The 23,619-nt window shown below is 39.4% G+C and overlaps 1 protein-coding gene across 1 annotated transcript in view; it reads right to left on the bottom strand.

The window, feature by feature from the left end:
- The window catches only part of FNDC3B (fibronectin type III domain containing 3B), a 178,920-nt gene that overhangs the window by 141,702 nt on the left and 13,599 nt on the right, over nucleotides 1-23,619 (bottom strand). The window contains exons 2-3 of the mRNA XM_032174003.2: nucleotides 16,222-16,465; nucleotides 12,465-12,746 (exon numbers count right to left, since the gene is read on the bottom strand). Of these exons, the coding sequence (XP_032029894.1) occupies nucleotides 12,465-12,746; nucleotides 16,222-16,465 (526 nt within the window). The remainder of the gene's footprint in view (nucleotides 1-12,464; nucleotides 12,747-16,221; nucleotides 16,466-23,619) is intronic.

Below are 23,619 nucleotides of genomic sequence, written 5' to 3'. Positions count from 1 at the left end.
ATAGCGCCACTGCACTCCAGCCTGGGTAACAGAGCAAGACCCTGTCTCTCCCCCGACCCAAAAAAGAAAAGAAAATGAAGAAATGATGCAGAAAACAGGCATGGAAGCACTGCAGAGTCAGGCAAATCAGGAAATCCTACTGATTCTATGATGCATGTATGTTTACTACCTACAAGATCATCTTTCTTCTGAGAAATGCTAATGCAATAGCAACTTAACTAACTCTAAACAGTCCTCATGCGTAATGTTGCAGATGATGTTGAGACCACTATACCCAGAGATTAAACTCTGTAGAGAATAGTACTTCCCAGGCATGAAATTCTTCAATGAAATGAAGATATAGTTTTCAAATTGAAAACTGTCTGCAATTAAATTGGAGCCATCTTCCCAGGGATGACAGTGTAAGCAGTAAATAATATGAATGCTGTCAGTGTGTTAAAAAAAAAAACAAAAAACAAAAACAACTTGATAGCTGAATATTTAAGGCACCCATAAACCATTTTTCACTTAAGTAACACATCATTTTTAACAAAGCTTTCAAGAGATGCTGGTATATTATAGAGTTCCTTGGAGCAACATTCCAACAAAAGATAAATCTTCCTGAGAGACTAAATATGAATTTTTTTTAAATGTGCTTGGCAAGACACTTTAAATAGTTTTGAGGAACTCAGTGAACCTAAAATATGGCAGTTTCTCCATCCCTCCTGGTTTGAAAGATCTTACTGTTTCATATAATAATTTGTGTCTTTTCAAATAAAAAGGAAAAAAGGTCGATGGAAGTTCACCATGTGAATTAAGAGAAGCAGTAATAAATGCATTTATGAAAAAAAATTTTAACTGTTGTAGACCTAGTTCTTCCCACTCACTTCCTCGTGTTGCTTTCATGAGGTAATTCTAATAAGTCTAGAAAGCAAGACTTGATTATTTCACAGAAATGCTATATATATATATATATATATATATATATTGCTTTTTATTACACACCAAGGGGATATGAGAGTGAATTCGGTTTTAAGAGGACTTGAAATAAGCACGATATCTTCATTTAAAGCAAGCTGCTTTTGACAAAGGCATACTAACCCAGGAATAAAGGAAAAGCGGTGTCCTCTCTCCCAACTTTCTTGTGCCTTTTTTTTTTTTTTTTTTTTTTTTTTGAGTTGGTCTCACTCTGTCATCTAGGCGAAAGGGCAGTGGCATGATCAACACTCACTGCAGTTTTGACCTCTTGGCTTCAAACTATGCTCCCATCTCAGCTTCCCAAGTAGCTGGGATTACAGGCATGCCCACCACATCCAGATTTTTTTTTTTTTTTAAGAGATGGGGTCTTGCTATGTTGTCCAGGCTGGTCTTGAACTCCTGGGCTCAAGCAATCCTCTCGCCTTGGCCTCACAAAGTGATCCTCCCATGCCTGGCCTCTTGTGCTTAATTTTTAACTTAAAACAAACAAAAAAATTCTCAATTTCCAGTTTTGAAGCACATCAAAACTCTAAAATATCACTTTAACAACTTCAAGTCATATTCAAAAAAACCTAATACCTCCGTATAGTGTACTGCTACTCCTTGCAAAGTTCTACTTAAGACTTCACTTTCATTTTATCACGTTAATGCTTGCTGGCAATGGATGCTCTAATTCAGCACAAGAGGAAGACAAAAGCATCAGGAAACTCCAAATAGGAAAAGAGTAGGAGATGTATTCACACGGAGATTTGTTCCAAGTGGATCTGCCAGCAAAAGGGCACATGGACCACAACAGGGCAAAAAGGCTTTCCTCCTCTCCACCCAACCCCTCTGGGAAATGTTAACCTAGTAAGAGGAACAGAATATACAACCATGGAACCATGAAATCTCTCTTATTTTCTGCCTGTTTTTTTCCCAAATTATCTTTATTCCACAGTCTATCCAATCATCCCTGCCCACTGTGTGCTCCTTTCATTCCACTTGTTTTCCTATTCTTACCACTTCCTTTTATTTCAATGTGCCATTCCTCTGAAGCCCTTCTCATTTCTTTCCAGCCTCGTTATTTTCCAGTCTTCCTGAACCATCACAATTCTCTTTTGTGCTTGGAGCAAATCATCCCCACCATGACCTGGTCTTTTCTGGCCTTTTCTGAGAATAACACCTACATGGAAAGTCCCCTTCTTCTGATGCAGCTGGAAAGAAGCAGTTACAATCTGGAATGGGGAAGGGAATGGCAAGGGGAAGAGTTTTTTAAAAAGCAAATTCAGCACCAGAGAAAAATGAGGAAATGTTACAGTCAACTATGGGGAGCATTTCACTCATTACTTTGTAAATCGCATGCACTGAGCTATTATGTGAGTGCAATAGTAATGTCAAAAACCACAATTATTTGTGCACCAACCTAATAGAATCACTGTTGTTTCCCAGGGACCTTTCCCACATCACACTTGTGTTATCTACTCAATTCCTAGAATTTCAAAGTCTCATTACAGCACCAAAAACTGAAATAGGGTAATAGCGTCTGCTACACTGTGTGTCTGGTTGAGCAAATTAAATTTAAAATAAAAGCCAAAGCTGACCATGGCAGAAAGCATGAACAATAATGAACATATTTGCAACATAGACTATAATTATCACATTACAATACTGATCATACAAAACCAGAAGTTCAACACCCTGCCTCTTGACACTGCAGTTTATGTAAAGATCCTAGAGCTCCATTCCACAGAAGGAGAAGCAATGACAAAATCGATGTTGACATAGCAGCAGGAAATTTGCCAAAATTCCATCACAAATGCTGAGACTCTTTCAGATAAGGTATTAACAGAAATGGTTTCTGCCTCGACACACCTGGTAGTAAGCCTCCGTGATGCTTCGCCACCCCCATGATCTACTTAAACCTAGTGCTGACCCCTTCCGCAATGTAGCAGGGCAGGTCTATGCAGCCCACAGAATGCGGAAGAGATGGTGTACAAGTTGCCAGGTGTAAGGAAAAGTTGTGAAAGACGTGGAAATTTAGTGGGTTACCCAGTTAGTTTATCCATCTAGCTTAACTAATTGCCCTAATGCAAGGAATGTGGGTGGGAGAAAAATAAATATAGAGAAGTTGTTGTTTGCCCATCGCCTCCAGCTAACGTCCCCTGCTATCTCCCTCTTTTAGCAAAGTAACTTAGAGTGGTTAATTTGCTGAGTGGGTTCAAACAGAATCAAGGAGGCCTGTCAGACCTCATTCTGTGGGCTCACACAGAGAATTCAACCAGAGAGGTGACAGGGAAAAAGCACGGACAGAGGACTGCATTTTATTCTTGCCCAGAATTCAGCAGGTTGTTTGTGGGTTGGCAATAGTCCGAGAACCTTTCCTGGGGAGTGGATGCCCCTCTGAACTCTCCCCTATCTCAAGTCCTTGGCATTCACTATTACTTAACACTGACCCAGGCTGCAGGACACCCTGCCCAACAGCATTCTGATGGGCATGCTCACAGCTGAGGTTATAATAAAATGGCCCACAGAAAGCAGTTCTCACAAGTAAAAAATCTCATGGTCTTTCTTTACCAATACCACTACATTTTTAAAGCACTTAGTGTCTGAAATTGTACTAAGAGCTGATAATAGTCCTCTGAAAGAGATGCCATTAATTACCCCTATTTTCTACATACAAGAAAGAAATGAAGCCTTGAAAGATTAACTATCATGCCCAAGGGCACATAGTTCCCAAGTGGCTGAATTGAGACTAAACCGAGATCTGCAAGGTCCCAACTAGTACATATTTTGCTTCTGAGTACGACACTTTTGTGATGATGACCTCTAACCCAGTTAAATTCAGAATTCAACTTAGCTAAATGAGAGAAATAACATATAGAAGTTTCAATTCAATAAAATTGAAGGTTACAAATATACCAGAAACAAACCATATCATCACTTATACCTGCTGTTTAAAGGGTTCTTTGGGATGACATTTATTTTACCAACAGGGGTTCTGATGTCATCTAAATGCTGTCATGATCAGTTCCCAAGAAAGCAAAAAGGCAGAGAAAATAACATGGGTTTACAGAGTTCAGTACTACACATGGTAAAAACTAATCAAAATTCTGACCTCAAACTTCTGGTGAACATACATTTCAAAAGAAAACTCAACGAATTATTTTTGCATGCTTTTTGTCTTTATATGCAAGTGAAAAATGTGAAGCTTCAAGTATGATTTAATGGGTTAAGACTTCTTGACATGACAAAAATATCTCATTTTGCCTGCTGAAAGAATCATGTAGTTAACATCTTTAAAACATTCCAGATGGCAACAAAAATACGAGGGGGAAAGGGCAAAAGGCAAAAGATAGGATAAGTGATGTAACTTAATAAAGACAATTATATACTCAACTAATTAACAATTTGGGCCACCATGGTTTCCTCTTTGTTGAGCTGTAAATTTGCCTTTGCACTAGTAAAATCAACATCCCAGTAAGGGGGGAAAAATCATCATACAGGGGTCTTACAGAAAAATAGTTATTCATAGACTGATTTCTCCAGCCTTGGGCCTGCAGGCTTGGGCCTGCAGGACAATGCCCAAGTCAGAAAGCACATGTTAATGTGCATCATGCTTGTTATGAAACAGGCTTCTGTCCCCAAAACTATCTCCATCCCACACATAGACAGTTGCAAGGCGTTCAAGTCCACTTGGCCCCTAACTAGAGTCACTCAGAGGCCTCTACAACTGAGCAGATAGATCTGGCAGCCTACGCTTGAAATGGAAGTGGCGATGTTAATTGTCCAGTTTCCTGCCAAGAAGAATGCCTCATGTCTCTTGCATTCTGATCCAGGGGTCCCCACTGTCCTTTTAAAAAATAAAAGTTATTTGGGCTTGTTTGGACTATTTTCACTTTTCAGACTGTAATTGGCAGCCAGATGGATGAATTCCACTGACCTGAGCTCACTTTTAACTTTTCTCATGTTTTCTTGATATTTTTGCAATACTCAGAATTTATATGCAGCTGTAGACAGGTGAAAACACACAGGATTCATCATCACCTATAGACTTGAGAGATAAAGCAATATTAAAAATGTATCTAGAAACAGTACAGTGTTCAAATGCAGTAAGGGAAGCAGATACTCTGGGGGAAAAGAAGAACCCTGCCAACTCCAGCCTTCCAAAACACCTCGTCTGAGCATGCCTAGGATATGTGCTCACAAGACAGAAAAAGCTTACAAGAGAAAGAGGAAATCTGCCACTTGTGAAGTGCAAAAGCCCTACTAAATATCCTATTTTAATCAGAAAACAGAAATGCACAAGCATTATCTGTTACAAGGAGCCAAGACCAAAAGAGATTCCAAAAGAAAACCTGTCTTGACTCCCAACATTCCAGACCTTATTAACATCAAGCACGTCATTCCAGACAAAGGAAACCACTGTCAGCCCTGCGCAGGTGGATGGTGCTATGCCCTCCCAGAGCCCAAGCCATTCAGCAAAAGGACAGACTCCAAGTACCCAAAAATATCCACAGTCTCAGACCCCTAGAGGGAAAAAATGCCATCCCAAACCTTAGTGCACTATGACTTCTCATTATGAATAATTACTGTTATTGTGGATACACTTTCTTGCTGCTTTGGGGGAAGTAAAGCTGTAGTCTGATTCTGGTTTCTGAGCAATGATCACAAAATATAAGAATAGGAAGAGAAAAAATGCCAGGGAGGACCACCTGAGAAAGAATTAGAATACAAAGAACCGGTAATAAGGAACACTGCTGGAGTCAGAAAGCAATCTGTGAACTCTGAAAGAGAAATGCACAAGAATAATGCCCTCATCACTGGCTTTCGGTATCATAACCAGAACCTGTGAGTCTATGTGGTGGAATGTGATCTAAAATGCAACTGAGTCTTTGGATTGTTAACAATTCCAAAGGTCAAATGCCAAAAGTATGCTGTATGTTTGTTTTGTTCCATATTTGGAATTCTTGCCACTTTGTCCCAATTTTTCCCATATGGCAGTATGACTTCTAGAAGAGTTCACATAAGCTGCTACCTATGTTAGTCACACAAAAGGAACTCTTCCACCACTAGTATATATTTATCATGATACAGATAGTACAAAGATCATGCTTCAATTTAAACCAAGTGTTCCAACTGAATGCCTCCCACCCGCCGCATTCCCACCCCTGCCATTTAAAATCTTGGTTAAAAATTGCTTGGCACTCAAACAGCCAGCAGTTCTCAAATGCTACTGTGGCTTATTATTACCTGGAGTGCCTGATGAAACATAGATTGGTGGGCCCCACCTACACAGCCTGTATTCAGTAGGTCTGGGGCAGGTCATAAGGGTACATGTCTCACAAGCTCCTAGATGGTACTGATACTGCTGGTCTGAGCCTGTGAGTAGCCAGGACCCAGGTGAGGGCTGGATCCCTGGGAAAGCCTTGTGGAGGGTGACAAGGACCTAGGTCCTCCACTCAAACCACTGGAGTTCTAGTGCTGTCTGCTTTCAGAGTGCATGTGTGTATGTGTGTGTGTGTATGAATGTGTGTGATGTGGTAGGGGTGAAGGGATACTGTATTTAAAACTGGTGATCCACACAAGATTGTCCGAAAAAAGAGGCAATCTGCTCATTGATAAGATTTTGAAAATCCCTGACCGTAACTCACCTGTTCATTTTACTGAAAGGGAAACCACGGCTTAGTGAAATGACATGTTCTATGTCACACGGTCCAGAACACCGATTATTTAAAATCTTACAATTCCATTCTGTTTTTAAAATGTAAAAGTCATATATGAAAAAGACATCCTCACTCTTAGGGTAAGCCCCAGGAACAAAGTGAAGGTCAACAATGTCAACTGCACACAGCAAATTTTTATACATAAAAAAGTTTGGAGGCCAGGCGCAGTGGTTCATACCTGTAATCCCAGCACTTTGGAAGGCTGAAGCGGGTGGATCACCTGAGAGGAGTTCGAGACCAGCCTGGCCATCACGGCGAAACCCCGTCTCCACTAAAAATACAAAAATTAGCCAGGCATGGTGGCAGGCGCCTGTAATCCCAGGAGAATCGCTTATAACCTGGGAGGTGGAGGTTGCAGTGAGCTGAAATTGCGCCACTGCACTCCAGCCTGGGCGACAGAGCCAGATTCTGTCTCAAAAAAAAAAAAAAAGTTTGGAAATTGTGACTTTACACTCTTGATTTCCTCTCCCTTCACCATCTGTCCACATATACACACAAACATACACACACACATATTATTGGGACTACTTAGGTCTTTTAAAATTAAACAGTGGATCCTCATCAAAGCTTTTGTTTTTTACTCTAAATTCACCTAATTATTTCTATAACAATACTAGCAGATAACCTAACTCCTTTCTGACGGGCGGCTGAAAATTGAAGGATTTCAGTTAGAAAACTGGATCCTGACTCACTGTATCCCACTCAATAACTTCCTTAAAATATTGTGTGCTTTGGTTTTTATCAAGAATAAAATGGAAGAAATGAAGCTTCCCTCTCACTCAATGAAGAGCAACAGAAACTTCTTTAGCTTCTGTAGCGAAAGGCAATGTGACTATTTTAACTGGGTTTTGGCCACAGAACAGGCTCAAGGCCCAGCTCTTGCATAATGCTCTGTACACAAGAACAAATTTTTCCATTCCTGTCCTTGAACATCTGTGGACTTGATGCCCAAGCACTGTTCTAAAATCAAATGCTGGGAGAGGAAGAGAAAAGGAAGGCAAAAACTCTTGAAGTATTTTCCCCTAACTTATCTGCTATCATAATACGTTGGAGAGACAGGCAGGCTTCATAGAGGAGGTGATAATTGAGCTGGCTCTTGAAGGCCTGAGTTGGAGTTTGCTAGGCAGAGGAACTGGAAGGACAGGCCAAGAAAGGGGAATGAGGCATATTCACAAAATGGGGCAGAACACAGTGTGTCTGGAGAGGAAATCTGAAGGGTCACAAGAGATGAGTATCTGTCACATCATGCAGTTTAGACTTTATTCTCTAGACAGTGGGGAGCACCACAGAGGTTCTCAAGGAAGGGATTAAAATGTTGAGATCTATCTAACTGTAGCCACAAGAGAGGATGCGCTGGAGAGGAAAATGAATAATCACACATCTTGGACCATAAGGTGGCCCTTCTGGGAGGTCTCTTAAGGTTCAGAGGGAGCAAAGAGAATCCTAAGAAACATATGAGGAGACACCAGGGACCATGAGAAAGGAAGTCCCAAGAGGCTGTGCACCAGAGTTCTTTCTCACTCAGAGCTGGAAGTGCCCTCAGACGAGGTGACGAGGAGATGTGTGAGATCCGGTACCAATTCCACCAGAGAGGACTCCAGGCTATCCGTGCGTTTCTACCCAGTGGCAACTTTCTTAAAAGAGCCTAGAAGTGTCCAGGCATGGTGGCTCACACCTGTAATCCCAGTACTTTGGGAGGCTGAGGCCAGGAGCTGGGAGACCAGGAGTCAAGGCCAGCCTGGCCAACATGGCAAAACCCCGCCTCTACTAAGAATACAAAAAAATTGACCGGGCTCAGTGGCTCATGCCTGTAATCCCAGCACTTTGGGAGGCCTAGGCGGGTGGATCACCTGAGGTCAGGAGTTCAAGACCAGCCTAGCCAACATGGTGAAACCCCATCTCTACTAAATATGCAAAAAATTAGCCAAGGATGGTGGTGTGCACCTGTAATCCCAGCTACTCGGGAGGCTGAGGCAGGAGAATCGCTTGAACCTGGGAGGCAGAGGTTGCAGTGAGCTGAGATCACGCCATTGCACTCCCACCTGGGCAACAAGAGTGAAACTCCATCTCAAAAGAAAAAAAAGAGCCTGGAAGCAACTTTCAGAGATAGTGGTCCAGGAACGCAGGGTTTAGCTTTCAAAATGTAAGATGGGTTTAAGCAAAGGAAGCCACTTCTGGCTTAAAGGAGAAGAAATGTAGGGAGCTGGGGTGAGGGGAATGGAGCATGAAGGGAAGGGAAAAGGCTGCCAGATGGAGAGTAGAGAGAGATGCCTATTTTGAGGGGCAGCTATCTCAGATGAGAGGTGATCCTATAATAACAGGGGTCCTGAAGATGAGAGAGACAAGAATATTCAAGTCATAAGGGTTACCATTATATTAAAGTGTTAAGAACTAAGCAAGGGTATTTTTAATATTTAATAATGGAAATTAAAATGCCCATTTTACAAATATGAACATGGAAACTCAGGGAAAACTAAAAGGAAATAGTAAGTAACAAAGCCCAATTCTAAGCCAAGTATTGTATGTCCAATACCAAAGCCCCAACTGTTCTCGGCTCACACCACGCCATTAGCTCCAAGGGAGTGCAAGAAGACAGAGATCCCATATTTCTGAGTGTATTATGGGACTCTGTCATGCCTGTTTTCCTGAAGGTAACAGTAAATGAAAGGGGAGGCTAGCCACAGAGCAGTTTCCTTGAGCAATGCAACACTTTGTTCCAGGAAAAGGAAATGGTACAATAGCTTTGTGTGTTCAAAAAGAAGGCTTGCTCTGGAAAACAAGGCAATTAAGAAAACAGGACTCATTTAACAACATTTACTGAGTACCTACTACGTGTCAGGTATAGTACTAGAAGGAGGGAGAGAATGATGAATAAAACAGATAAAGTCCCTATTCCATACTGTGTACAACTTGGTGAACCATCCTACTATGATGACAGTATAATAATTTTCTATCTTGGCTGATTATACATTATCCCCAATGGAGGTTTGATTTAAAAAAAAAAACATGAAGTCAAAAGTGATATGAAGATTCTGATTTAGTAAGTCTAAAATGGGGTCCATGAATCTCTATTGTTTTAAAGTTTCTGACGCACAGTTAACTGAGTGAACTAGATCTCAAGAGAGAAATTAAGGTATCCCCATCTTTTTAATAAGTGTATTTATATGAACATGAGTTGTCTGCTTCTTTTACATGTGCTTAGTTTTACCACAGGACCAGGCACAAACTTAAAGTTTGTCTTTTTTTAAAGATTTGTTTTTTGTAAGTGGTAAAAAGGTAAATTATTCAAGTAAATTAACTCACAGGCAAAGGAATTATAAAATAAAGTAAAAGGAAGGAGGCCGAGGTGGGCAGATCACCTGAGGTCAAGAGTTTGAGACTAGCCTGGCCCACATGGCAAAACCCCATCTCTACCAAAAATACAAAAACTAACATGTGTGGTGGCACATGCCTGTAATCTCAGCTACTCAGGAGGCTGAGGCAGGAGAATGGCTTGAACCTGGGAGGCGAAGGTTGCAGTGAGCTGAGATCACACCACTGCACTCCAGCCTGCGTGACAGGGCAAGACTCCATCTCAGAAAAAAAGTAAAAAGATTTCTCTCTTCTGGCCATGAGGACAATTTAATCTAAGTAAAACATTAAAAAAAAAACAAAAAACCCACAAGTCACATGTTATGGTTAAGTATATATTCTATTCTTGTGCAAACCACACATGAACTTATTAGGTTTATCATACTAGTATTAAGTACAGTTTTAGATTAATCAGGTGGCACCGTAAACTTAAGAATCAGTTAATAAGTCTGTTTCTGGGGCACAGATTTAGATGTCAGCCGCAGTAAACTCCAGCAGGAGATACACTGTAAGGATGAGAAAGCAGGAAAAAGCCTTTTGGGATCCTAGGAGCCAACAACCACATTTTGAGGCAGACACAACTGAAACATTGTGAGCCACTTGATGGACCTCATGAACAAGAAGTCCTTTATTCTTCGTCTACACCATGTGATTCACGATTGCCTTTTTGCTTTGACAACCAGGAGGCTCAAAACAAAATATATGGCCCATATCAAGCAACTCTACCAGAACCCTGCTTCATCTTATTAATATTTTCCTTCCCTTATCATCTTTCGGCTCCTCAATGCTTACATTTATTTTATCTGCTTCTATGTGTCTATGTCATTTGCCTTAAATCGGTTTTGGTGCAAGGCAAGCTGAAAATTATTAAAGAATGAGTCAAGTAATCAAAGTACTTCAAACTTCGTAAGCTCTCTAGACAATTTATACATTCTCGCTCGCTTTTCTTTAGATGAAAATTCTCTTCAGGAAAATCTTTTCCTAATTTTTTTGGTATGAATTCTTGTACAGTCATGGTTAAATTGTAACATTGCTAATAAACTAATTTCAAATTTAGAAATTACAGTATCGTTTGACTAAAAATTATTTTATATGAGACCCAGCATCTTCCCTTAAGAGCTGTGTAAAGGCCTCTTGAATCTTTGCTTTCTTTTGTATGATACTGATTTATGTTTTGTTTAAGAATTATAAGAATAACATGCGATAATTGCATAGAGTTTGGAAAATAGAGAAAAGAATACATAATTCAAATTAAAAGAACACATGATCTATTCACATGTCACTGTATCTTACTATTCCTCTCTCTCAGGCTGCAATTCACTCACCCAACTAACGTAGGGGGAAATGTTGATGGCGATATTTCATGTTACCTAATCTTCCTCTCTCTTGTCAGAAGCTCTTCCATAGACGTTCAAAAATACACAAATTCCATCTTTTTCGTTCACAGTCACATTCTCACAGACACAGTCCCTGTTTCTACCTGAATGAGATGCAGTAAGGAATCCATAAATTCAATGAGTTATAATCAAATTCCTTACTGCATCTCAGTCAGGTAGAAACTGGGACTGTGTCTGTGAGAATGTGATTGTGAATGAAAAAGGGAATCTACTTGAATAACTGATCCTATCTTTCAAAGTTGTTCATGTCTGTTTTCCAGTCATTTATATCTATAAACTCACCTACCTTATCCAAATGTTACCTTTTTTGCCTCACTTAAGTCATTCTTCCCTATGCCTATAGAAAAAGCCACTGTTTTTCCTTATGTGGCATCAAAATAGGTTCTCTCTAAACTTCCCCCAAAACTTCATTTAAACACATAAAACTTCCTCCAAATCAACTGATCTATACTCAAGAGATTCATCCACAGAAAGACAGATGCCATTCTGAGTTGATGTTTCTCTACCTATATGTGGTGACCCTCATTCTTCCATCTCATTCTTGGTTTCTGAACACTTGATTCACAGGCAAAAGGTGGTATGAGACAATAACTGATGCCAAAACTAAACAGAAATATATTTCTGTGATTCAATGATAGATTTCATTACAGTAAGGAAGTAATTACATATGGTTTACGAGGTATACTTGTTTTGAGATTTAAACTAGCCTACACTTTTAGAAAAATTATCTTTGGATTTCTTCCATATCTGTCTATTCAGAGAGTGAAACAACAGAAGTAGGCTAACATGAAAAGATTTTCAAATATTTGTTATTAAGTAGAAAGTTGCATGGCATATGTGGCCAAAATGTAGTATTTCTGCCATGAAGTATTAATAAAAAATGAACAATGCAATATTCTTTCCTTACCAAGAAATAGATCAAAGAAGGCTACTCAAATATTCTTAGCAGAACCACCAACCACCATGAAATAATATTCTCATGTAAAAGATGTGGAAACATCATTTGAGATGTCTCTGTCTTGATAATTCACTCTATGGCAAACATCTTGAGTATTACCTTGCAAGTCTGAATCATTCGACTTTGGGCTGCTTCTTGCTCGTCGCTCTGTTTTCTTAATTCCGGGACCACCACCACTGCCGCCTCCGCCGCTTCCACCACTGTGGCCCTTCCCGTAGCCATTGTATACTGTTGTGCAGCTGCTTTTGTAGATAGAAGAAGGAGGGCTGTTGAGGCGGTTCTGGCGATCGATCTGGCGGTCTTTCAGTTTTTTGTGCGGAGGCTTGCTGTACTGGTCTTCTCGGGTGATGTAGCTTGACATTCCATAAAATGGTATAATTTCTAAAATGGATGATTATGATAAACCCAAACTCAGTTTACATTTTCAATAATAAATTATTAAATGGTCAAATGATCTGGCTCCTGAAGAAGTCTGAAGTATAAAGGAAGTCTAAAGTATTACTAGAGTATAATAAATATTTTTTAAGAAAATACTGCTGGGCGTGGTGGCTCATGCCTGTAATCCCTGCACTTTGGGAGGCCGAGGTGGGCGGACTGTCTGAGCTTGGGAGTTCGAAACTAGCCTGGGCAACATGGTGAAACCCCATCTCTACTAAAAATACAAAAAATTAGCCAGGCGTGGTGGTGGGTGCCTATAATCCCAGCTACCTGGGAGGCTGAGGCAGGAGAATCACTTGAACCCGGGAGGCGGAGGTTGCAGTGAACTGAGATTGCATCACTGCACTCCAGCCTGAGTGACAGAGCAAGACTCTGTCTCAAAAAGAAAAAGAAAAAAGAAAATGCCATATACATGATACACATTTAAAGCACTCCCATTTGTTTCTAACCAATCAAGGAATAATCAATCATTAAAAACTACACTGGGTGTTCAGAAAATTTCCTATATTACAGAGAATACTGAAGACAAGGTTGTTATCCCTAAAGAGCTCATATTCTAGTTGAATTTATAACTGAGTTTGATTTTTGCCTTTCAATATGTTTTCAGTAGTTGCAATACATGAAAAAGTTAGAACAAATAAAATACCCCTATTAAACATGTACTTAGAATCAAGCTACTTTAAAAGTGTACTTATCCCTGTAGACAGAACAGTATTTCTATTGGAAAGTATATTGCAGTCAAAGTTTTTTATGGCATACAAAAAACATTTGAACAAATTTAACCAAGATAATGAGATGACACATTTCCATTTAAAATAATCAAAGCTCACAGAATCAGGGGAAATGTTCAAGGAGGAAGCATAAGGATAAAGAAAAGCCATCTCTGAAATCTGGTGCCAAACATAATAAGCTATGGTCTCAAACTTCTCTTTTGGAGTAATAGAAGGCAAGACAAATGAAGAATGTCACCTGACTTTACTATGCACATTTTAAAGTGGCTCAAAAGGAAATAGAAGCCTACAAACAATCTTATGATCTCAAGGGGAAAACTTTATGTTAAATTTAAATTTTTAAATCAGTTCAAAATTATTTTTAGGTATCGGTAAAAAATGACAATGCATAACATAAAGATTGGGTCCTTATATCTTTATAAGAAAAAAGGGTCACCTCATCTATGGAGTGACAATACTATCCAAATCTGAACACTTCTGAGAGTGAAAAGGGAGGAATATCAATAATTTCTTCAAGGCAAGAGACCTAAACTAGGACTGTCACAGGCACAACAGAAATGTATGGTTATCCTGCATAATTTAACAAAACTGCTGTCTCAATTACTCAACAGTAAAGCTCCACTGTTTCTTACTGTTAACACAGCTAAAGCATAAGCAAGAGTTGTTTTGTTAAAAAAACCTTCATGAGAGAACCAGTTTGCACTAGAGAATGTGTCAAAACAAATATAATCCTATTCAGAGAGTATGTATCCAAAGAAACTATGTCAAAATATACCAGAAGGATAGTAAATGTTCTAAACACCACGATGCATTACACATGAGATTTAACATATTCACCATGAGCACTAATAATCTTTTCAGACATGTTGAAAACTTTAAAAACTCTTATAGTTTAGAAAATTAATATTTAAATTGCTTTTAGGTATGCACACTAAGAACTAAGGTAAAAGAATATATAAATGGCTTATTTATAAAGGGAAGGGATTTTGTTTTACTGCTTTAATTTGAAATCAATGAAATCATTTTTATTTGCAAACATTATTGCTCTGTTATTTTAATTAGACCCAAATACACCATAAAATGAAGAGACTACAATTTTGCTTAACTCTAATGATGATTTAAATCATACTGTTGTCTTGCCTAAAATTGCAAAGGACAGCATTTACAAAATAGTAACCATGTGGCATCCTACTAACAGACTGCTAAAATAAGGCAAGTCAGACATGTACCAGCAAGCAGTGAGTCAGTCACCAAGGCCTGACTTGTCATCAGAGCTCAGATCCAGCCAGAAAGCTCTAAGAAACACTCAATTATTTAATGCATATTGTGTCAAAGCACTGAATACATTAAAAAAAAAATTACAGCTAACTAAATTTTTTCAGTTTTTATCCAAATGTTTTCATAGTGTATCCCCAATACTTGATGTTTTCTTGGTGTGTCACATGGAAAAAAGATCAAATTGATAGGAAGTTATTGATGCTGCTGTGAAATCAAAGTACTGATTTCATGTTTTGCTATCATCCCCTTATACAACATTGTGAAAGCACCTGATTAATTTGAATTATGTCAAATTTCTTTGACTACTAAAAAAAACAAATAAATAAAACACACATACAGTCAAATTCTATCCCTAAGTTACAACAGTATATTTCACTTAAAATATCATCTCAAAAAAGTTTTTTCTGTGAATAAGTTATAATGTGAGATGAACAGAGAAAAATTATATATATAAAATATATAATTATAAATAAATTATAATTAATTATATAGAAATTATATAATTACATTGTGAAAAGTGATAACTTGCTCAAACATTCTATGGTATAACAGGCATTTCTTCTGCAATGTATCTAAACCAACAAAATAAATGTCTGAAGCAGTAAAATGCTTCCATTCATAGTCAGACTCAGAAGAAAATCACTTTGCAAAGTCCTAGAGGCTAAAGTCTAATTTTACCCTCAATTATCTGGTTTCTTAGTATCCATTTTGATAGAGAAAGCCTTTAGACTAAACCAACACCAAGGTCAAAACTTTAAAAAGATATAATGTTGGTAGCTCTGAGGCTCTTTTCATATCCAGGTAAGTATTTGCCTAACAATCAGTGAAATTGTGGCTGCACTAATGGCTACTCTTAAACTAAAAGCAGGTTCAGGAAGGCCACATCAACAGCCAGGGGATTTTTGAGTTTTGCCAACATCACAACATACAGCCTTTCAGGAAACCCAAAGGTTGTTGAGACTTCACAATCTTCAAACATTGGAAATGGGGCACAAAACACTTTTCAATTTCCCTTTAACTGGTAGATCATATGGATACCAAAGAAACGATGTACCACAGTTGTACCTCAGGCCACTCTCACATACAAACATGCTTTCAGGACATGGGAGCGAGGTCACACTGCCACTTTTCTAATATAAAAGGTGGCTACCTTACTCCTTGATCTTGTAAGGTGGGGGTTGGGGCCGAGTTTGTGAAAAATGAAAGAAAGAAAAAGAACTAAACCCACACAGTAATTTTTCCAAGGCACCATTCAGGACAAAGGAAGCTAGGAATTCCCCACGAGTCTTACAAACCACCTAGATCCTTTTCTACTATGCTTATTTCACAAGAAACAAAGGGCCGCCTTGAACTATTGAAATGCTATAATCAGTTTCAACAGCTCCTGATGCCAGCGAAAATCTACTCACCTTGCTCACCATATATTGTGTGGGGAAGATGATGCTGGGGAAAAAACTGTGGCGGCATATCTCCAGGTCCAGTAACAGGTGGGTAGTAAGCCGTGTGTGAGTTATGAATAAAATGTGGATGGTGAGTCAGATAGGGAGGGAGATGATGGGTTGGAGACATGGCTGAGGGGTAGCTTGGGGGATAACACTCAGGAGACTGGGGTGTGACCACTACCCGGCGGACTCCAGTACTATCTTCAATCACCTGAAGAAAAACACAAAAGGAAAGAACGCAGTACATATTAGCAGCCTATGAATATATATATCGTATTAATAACTTCCACTTTAATTTTACTTTTCTCTTCCACCATAGAAAAAAACAAATGCATGTTGTATTCTGGTTCTCTAGTTCAACCAGTTAAATGAGTTCTAGAAGTAATAACATGTAACTATTAAAACGTACAAAAACAAATTATTCATCAACATCTGATTCTGATCCCATGTAACTTTTTGGAGAGAGCAGTATTTGATAATAAATCTTGTTTTTGTCTTAAAATTTTCACTGGCTTCATCCAAGACAAGTGAATTTAATGTGTGCTTAAACTGATTTTAGGAGTGACTTTTGAATTTAACTATCAGTTCAGTGGTTTTCCAGAAAGAGGCTTTCTGTGCCACATAAGTACTTTTCCAGGGCTGGGCTTCTAGATACGCCGACAACATTCTTCCCCATTCCTGCTTTAAACCTAACATGCACAGTTCCATCATCATCAGGGCTTTAGGAAATAAAGGGGGCATTAACGTCAGAAGCCATAAATGTGCCCTAAGATTACTTAATCTAGGACTGAGGACATGGATGAAACGAGGGATTCTGACCAAAGAAAAACTTAAGTAGCCCCAAATCAGTATGGACACTTTTGCTCCCAAGATGTCCTGATGATGAGTGTTGTGAAAGAAGATGCTTGGAAAAGCAACCTGTTATGAGAAAAGCAAGCCAATCAACACTCTATCCATTCTTTTTCCAATTCTTTGTTCATTATTTATTGTTAGAGATGGGATTTCACTGTGTTGCCCAGGCTGAAGTGCAGTGGCTACACGTAGGTGTGATCATCATACACTACAGCCTTGAACTGGCCTCAAGTCATCTTCCTGCCTCAGCCTCCAAGTAGCTGGGACTACGGGCATGCAGGACCGTGCCAAGCTCCTCTGAATGTTTTTTAATTCATCCAAGAAAAGCAACGAAGGCAGCACAATGCCAATATTTATTGCCTCTGTGGCCAGCGTCACACTACCAGCTCCTATGAGCAAACAACTTTGGTGAGACACAATGAAAGAAATAACTAACACGACAGATACCATGATCAAAAGGTAAAGCTGTAGGGGTACAGAGAATGATAACATGAGATGGGAGAATCAGCAAAGGCTTCAGGGACCTCAAAGAATTGGCAGGGCTGGGACAGCTGAGAGATGGCCTCTGGGTCAGGGCCCTGCAAGGAAGTGGACACGGAGTAAACCTGGCAGTGAGGGCCAGGCTGCCAAGAAGCCATGCCAGCTGATCTAATTAAATATGTGAGACAATCGGGCACACACTCTGACAGGAAGTTTTGTTTTTCAAAAAAAAAAAACGAAATCTAAAAACCCCACAAAACTGACCTTCTATATGGAAATGGATTTCTCATTATACCTCAGGAGGTTGATTATAGGACAAAATAAAATGACTTAATCATGTCTAAAACATCTTAACAACAACAAAAAACTATACTTAGCTTCATATTTTAAAAGTAGTGCTTAAGCCAGATTGGCAAGTCTATCAATGCTTATGTTATATTTCAGTATACAAAATTGGTTTAGTTTGAATGAACAGCCATTAATCTTTATGTTAAAAAAACAAAAATCTTTACATTCATTAATAAATCTATCAAAATAAATGTTTCTACTATGTTAATAGTTCATAAATAAGACAATATTACCTATTTAAAATTAAGATTCCTAGTCAGATGCTTAGGACACAGCTTTTCATGTGATCTTTAATAAATATAATCCCTTCTGGGCCTTGGCAAGCTAATCACACTAACCCCATTTATGAATGCATGGAAGCTAATTTACAGGTGTATGTGAAGTGGGTGCTTAAACCATGACTTCGGAAATTCTCATGCGTGTATTGATAATAATCATCAAAGCTTCTTCTATTTTGTCTAAAACGTAGAGCTGTATGCTGTTTGGTAGCACACGTATATAAATAGCACACGCAGTATAAATACATCATGATTTTTTCCTATGATCTGACACAAACATGCATTATCATACAGTGTCTTATTTCCCTCCTCACCCTCTACTAGCTATTAAGAAAAAAGAAAGGCATATTCCAGATGTTTCTCTTTCATGGAACCTTCATTCAATCCTGGAAGGACCAGAGAAGTAAAGTACTTGTTTTCTAGAGGTTTACAATCTTTATTCTTTCATTCAGTGTAAAACTTCCAATAGTCAACCAGCAACATAGACAACTGATGAAGTAGAATAAGAACAGGGCTCTCACTAAATATTAAGAGGAACGCTTTGGACTTTTAAACAGGATTATTTATAATGAAAAAATTTATTTGATCATTTTATCATATAACTTTGGACCTGTTAACAAAGTGGTTTTAAAAAAAATTATCAAAAGGCATTAACTTTTTGAAGTTTTTTTTTTGAAGTAGTTTTTTGAAACCACAAATTGCCTGCACATATAAAAATTGCTTGACAGCTCCATTTTAAAGTATCTTATTCTGTGGGATTTGTAAAAGGTTTTTATTTACATGTGCATGCATAATGAAATCCTTTTAGAAACCTGTTCTTGACAAACCCAGGCCTGTCTTATCATTAAAAAGATATATTTTTAAAAAGTGAAATATTGGCCTGGTGCAGTGGCTCACGCCTGTAATCCCAGTACTTTGGGAGGCCGAGGCAGGTGGACTGTCTGAGGTCAGGAGTTCAAGACCAGTCTGGCCAACATGGTGAAACCCCATCTCTACTAAAAATACAAAAAAATTAGCAGGGTGTGGTGGCGTGGGCCTGTAGCCCCAGCTACTCAGGAGGCTGAAGCAGAAGAATTGCTTGAACCCAGGAGGTGGAGGCTGCAGTGAGCCAAGATCGCACCACTGCACTCCAGCCTGGGTGACAGACGGAGACTCCGTCTCAAAAAAAAAAAAAAAAAGATGAAATATTAATTCTGAAATAGTAGAAGTATAAAAAATGTTAATATTTTTTACCATTTTTCTATAATATAAATTGGAACATATTTTAGTTATCGAATTCAGCTTTGATCTACATCTAAGGAAATTATGCCTAAGTCTCCCCCAAAATAAGAAAATCTGAGGAGCAGTAACAACGCACAAAATAATTGGCAACTAAGGAAACAGTGGCAGTAACATTCTTTAATAAAGATGGCTCATAAATAAATATATTACTGTAGTCGAATTTAGACATCAGACAGAATTCAGTCCAAAACACCCGAGGCAAAAAAATATGCCTTCAGTCTTCGTAGACGACTATGGAAAAGACAAATTCATTTCCTTTTGTGGTGTAGGAAATTGTGACAATGTCCAGAGGCAGACAAATCACCTGTATTCAATTCAACTATTATTTCATGACACATATTATGTGCTAAGGACTGGATATTCAAAGGGGAGAAAAAAATAAGTGCTCAACAGTAAGACTCAGCCACACAGCCTAAGAATACAAAGAGAAAAATTAGACTAAGTCCTAGTAAGTGCTGTTAAGAAAGCAGAAGTGTGGTGATTTCAGAAATCAGAATAAATATTCTTCATCTAAATTTTTTCCAGCTCTATGACTCAACAGAACTGTCACTCACGTATCCTCTCCAGAGAAGCATAGAGCCTTGGAAAAGATCATTATGCCAGGTTCTCAGACTGTCACCTATCATGGGCTGACTTCTGTGTCCCCAAATTCATATGTTGACGTTCTGATGCTCACTACTTCAGAATATGACTGTATTTAGAAATGGCATTTTAAGTAGACAATAAAGGTGAAATGAGGTCATATAGGTAGACTCTAATCCAACACTATCTATGTAAGAGGAGATTTACAAGAGACATGCACAAAGGGAACATCACGTGACGACACCAAAGGAAGATGGCTGATATGGTTTGGCTGTATCCCCACCCAAATCTCATCTTGACTTCCCACATGTTGGCGGGGGAGCGGGTGGGAGGTAATTGAATCATGAAGGCAAGTCTTTCCCGTGACGTTCTCATGATGGTGATTTAAGTGTCATGAGATCTGATGGTTTTAAAAACAGGAGTCTCCCTGCACAACCTCTTTTTTTGCCTGCTGCCATCCATCTAAGATGTGACTTGCTCCTCCTTGCCTTCCACCATGATTGTGAGGCTTCTTCACCCACGTGAAACTGTAAGTCCAATTAAACCTCTTTCCTTTGTAAATTGCCCAGTCTCAGGTATGTCTTTATCAGCAGCATGAAAACAGACTAATACAGTATATTGGTCTCAGAACAGTGGCACATTGCTGAAAAGATACCTGAAAATGTGGAAGCGACTTTGAAACTGGGTAACAGGCAAAGGTTGGAGCAATTTGGAGGGCTCAGAAGAAGGCAAGAAAATGTGGGAAAGCCTGGAACTCCCTAGAGACTTGAATGGCTTTGACTAAAATGCTGATAACGATACGAACAATAAGGCCCAGACTGAGATGGTCTCAGACAGAGATGAGGGACTAGTGGAGCAAAGGTGATTCTTGTTATGTTTTAGCAAAGGGAGTGGTGGCACTCTGTCCCTGTCCTAGAGATCTGTGGGACTTTGAACTTGAAAGAGATGATTTAGGGTATCCAGCAGAAGAAATCTCTAAGCAACAGAGCATTCAAGATGTGACCTGGGTGCTATTAAAGGCATTAAGTTTTATAAGGGAAGCAGAGCATAAAACTTCGGAAAATTTGCAGCCTGACAATACAATAGAAAAGAAAATCCCATTTTTTTTGAGGAGAAATTCAAGCCCACTGCAGAAATTTGCTTAAGTAACAAGGAGCTGAATGTTAATCTGCAAGACAATGCGGAAAATGTCTCCAGGGTATGTCAGAGGTCTCCATGGCAGCCCCTCTCATCACAGGCCCGGAGGCCTAGGAGGATAAAATGGTTGTGTGGGCCAGGCCCAGAGTCCCTGTGCTGTGTGCAATCTAAGGACTTGGCACCCTGCATCCCAGCCACTCCAGTCATGACTGAAAGGGGCCAAGGTACAGCTCAGGCTGTGGCTTCAGAGGGTGCAAGTCCCAAGCTATGGTAGCTTCCATGTGGTGTTAAGCCCACGAGTGCACAGAAGTCAAGAATTGAGGTTTGGGAACCTCTGCCTAGACTTCAGAGACTGTATGGAAATGCCTGGATGTCCAGGCAGAAGTTTGCTGCAGGAGTGGGGCTCTCATCAAGAACCTCTGCTAGGGTAGGGCGGAAGGGAAATGTGGGGTCTGAGCCCCCACACAAAGTTCCTACTGGAGCACTACCTAGAGGGCTACCATCCTCCAGACTCCAGAATGGTAGATCCACCAACAGCTTGCACCACATGCCTGGAAAATCTGCAAACACTCAACACCAGCCTGTGAAAGCAGTGAGGAGTGAGGCTGTACCCTGCAAAGCCACAGGGGCAGAGCTGCCCGAGACTATGGGAACCCACCTCTTGCCTCAGTGTGACCTAGATGTGAGACACGGAGTCAAAGGATATCATTTTGGAGCTTTAAGATTTGACTGCCCCACTGGATTTTGGACTTGTATGGGGCCTGTAGCCCCTTTGTTTGGGCCAATTTCTCCCATTTCGAATGGCTGTATTTACCCAATGCCTGTACCTTCATTGTATCTAGAAAGTAACTAACTTGCTTTTGATTTTACAGGCTCATAGACAGATAGGTAGAAGGGACTTGCCTCATCTCAGATGAGACTTTGGATTGTGGACTTTTGAGTTAATGCTGAAATGAGTTAAGATTTTGAGGGACTGTAGGGAAGGCATGATTTGTTTTGAAATGTGAGGATATGAGATTTGGGAGGGGCCAGGTACATAATGATATGGTTTGGCTGTGTCCCCAACCAAATCTCATCTTGCATTTCTACATGTTGTGGGAGGGACTCAGTGGAAGGTAACTGAATCATGGGGGTGGGTCTTTCCCATGCTGTTCTCATGATAGTGAATAAGTCTCATGGGATCTGATGGTTTTGAAAAACAGAAGTCTCCTTGCACACGTTTTTTTGTTTGTTTGTTTGTTTGTTTGTTTGTTTTGCTACCATCCACGTTAAGATGTGACTTGTTCTTCCTTGCCTTCTACCATGATTGTGAGGCTTCCCAAGCCATGTGGAACTGTAAGTCTAATTAAACCTCTTTCCTATGTAAATTGCCCAATCTTGTGAATGTCTTTATTAGCAGCTTGAAAATGGACAAATACAATGGCCATCTATAAGCCAAGGTGAGAAGCCTTAGAAGAAACCAACTAATCCTGCTGACACCTTGATCTTGGACTTCCAACCTCTAGAATTGTAAGAAAATAAATATTTCTTGTGTAAACTACCCAGTCTGTGGTATTCTGTAATGGTAGCCCTACTAAACTAATATACTCCCTCAGAATACAAAGGCTCAATCCAGTACTTTCTTCTACCTTAAGTTCTACAAGCCTTTTCTGAATGAAAACAAACAAAAACTCTCTTTTAAAAAGTGAGACATTTAGCCTCTGTGAACAAACACTGAGCCATCTTGCTCAGGCTAATGAAGAAATTTGGCCTGATGGCAAATAGAAGCCAGGTTGATTCTTTATCATGTCTGTTTTATCCAGCTTAGTATATGTTTACAAAAAATCTTCTACGTGCCTAGTATTCTTGCTATCCTGTGGCCTAGAAACAAGCATAAGTGGCTACAGAATAAGGCACAAAATGTGCAAAGGAGAGAATCTTTGTCTTATACTTGTGTTCTTATAAATATGACCAAGAGAATCATTAAAACAAAATAAAACAGCCTGGGGATAACAGCAAGATGGAGGGCTCCCGGGAGCAGCACAGGATGGGAGATGGAAAAGGACATCAGTCAGTGCCTGTGGTCTGTCAGCTGCTTGACGTGGGCCATCTCATTCAACTTCCCTAACACTTGAGAATTAGGTATCAGCATCCCTGCTTTAGATGAAGAAAACCAAAGCACAGCATGATTAAATTGTGCAACTGGTATGCTGCAGAACCAAGATTTTTCATACTGGTGTGTACACGAAAGTTTTCATTATGTAGAAAATTATACAGAAGTTGTATATTGAGAAGTAAATAGGTGAACAATCAACTGTTGAGAATTAGGATACCTGAGTTATTAAGAGATGTGAAAAGGATTCAGGATACAACTAATACTTATTGAATACTGCTATGCTTTAATACCCTCTACCAGAAAGGAGTTAGG

The sequence above is a fragment of the Hylobates moloch genome, unplaced genomic scaffold, assembly GCF_009828535.3.
Source record: "Hylobates moloch isolate HMO894 unplaced genomic scaffold, HMol_V3 SCAFFOLD_13, whole genome shotgun sequence".
Classification (NCBI taxonomy): domain Eukaryota; kingdom Metazoa; phylum Chordata; class Mammalia; order Primates; family Hylobatidae; genus Hylobates; species Hylobates moloch.
This window is presented reverse-complemented; position numbering and strand designations above follow the sequence as displayed.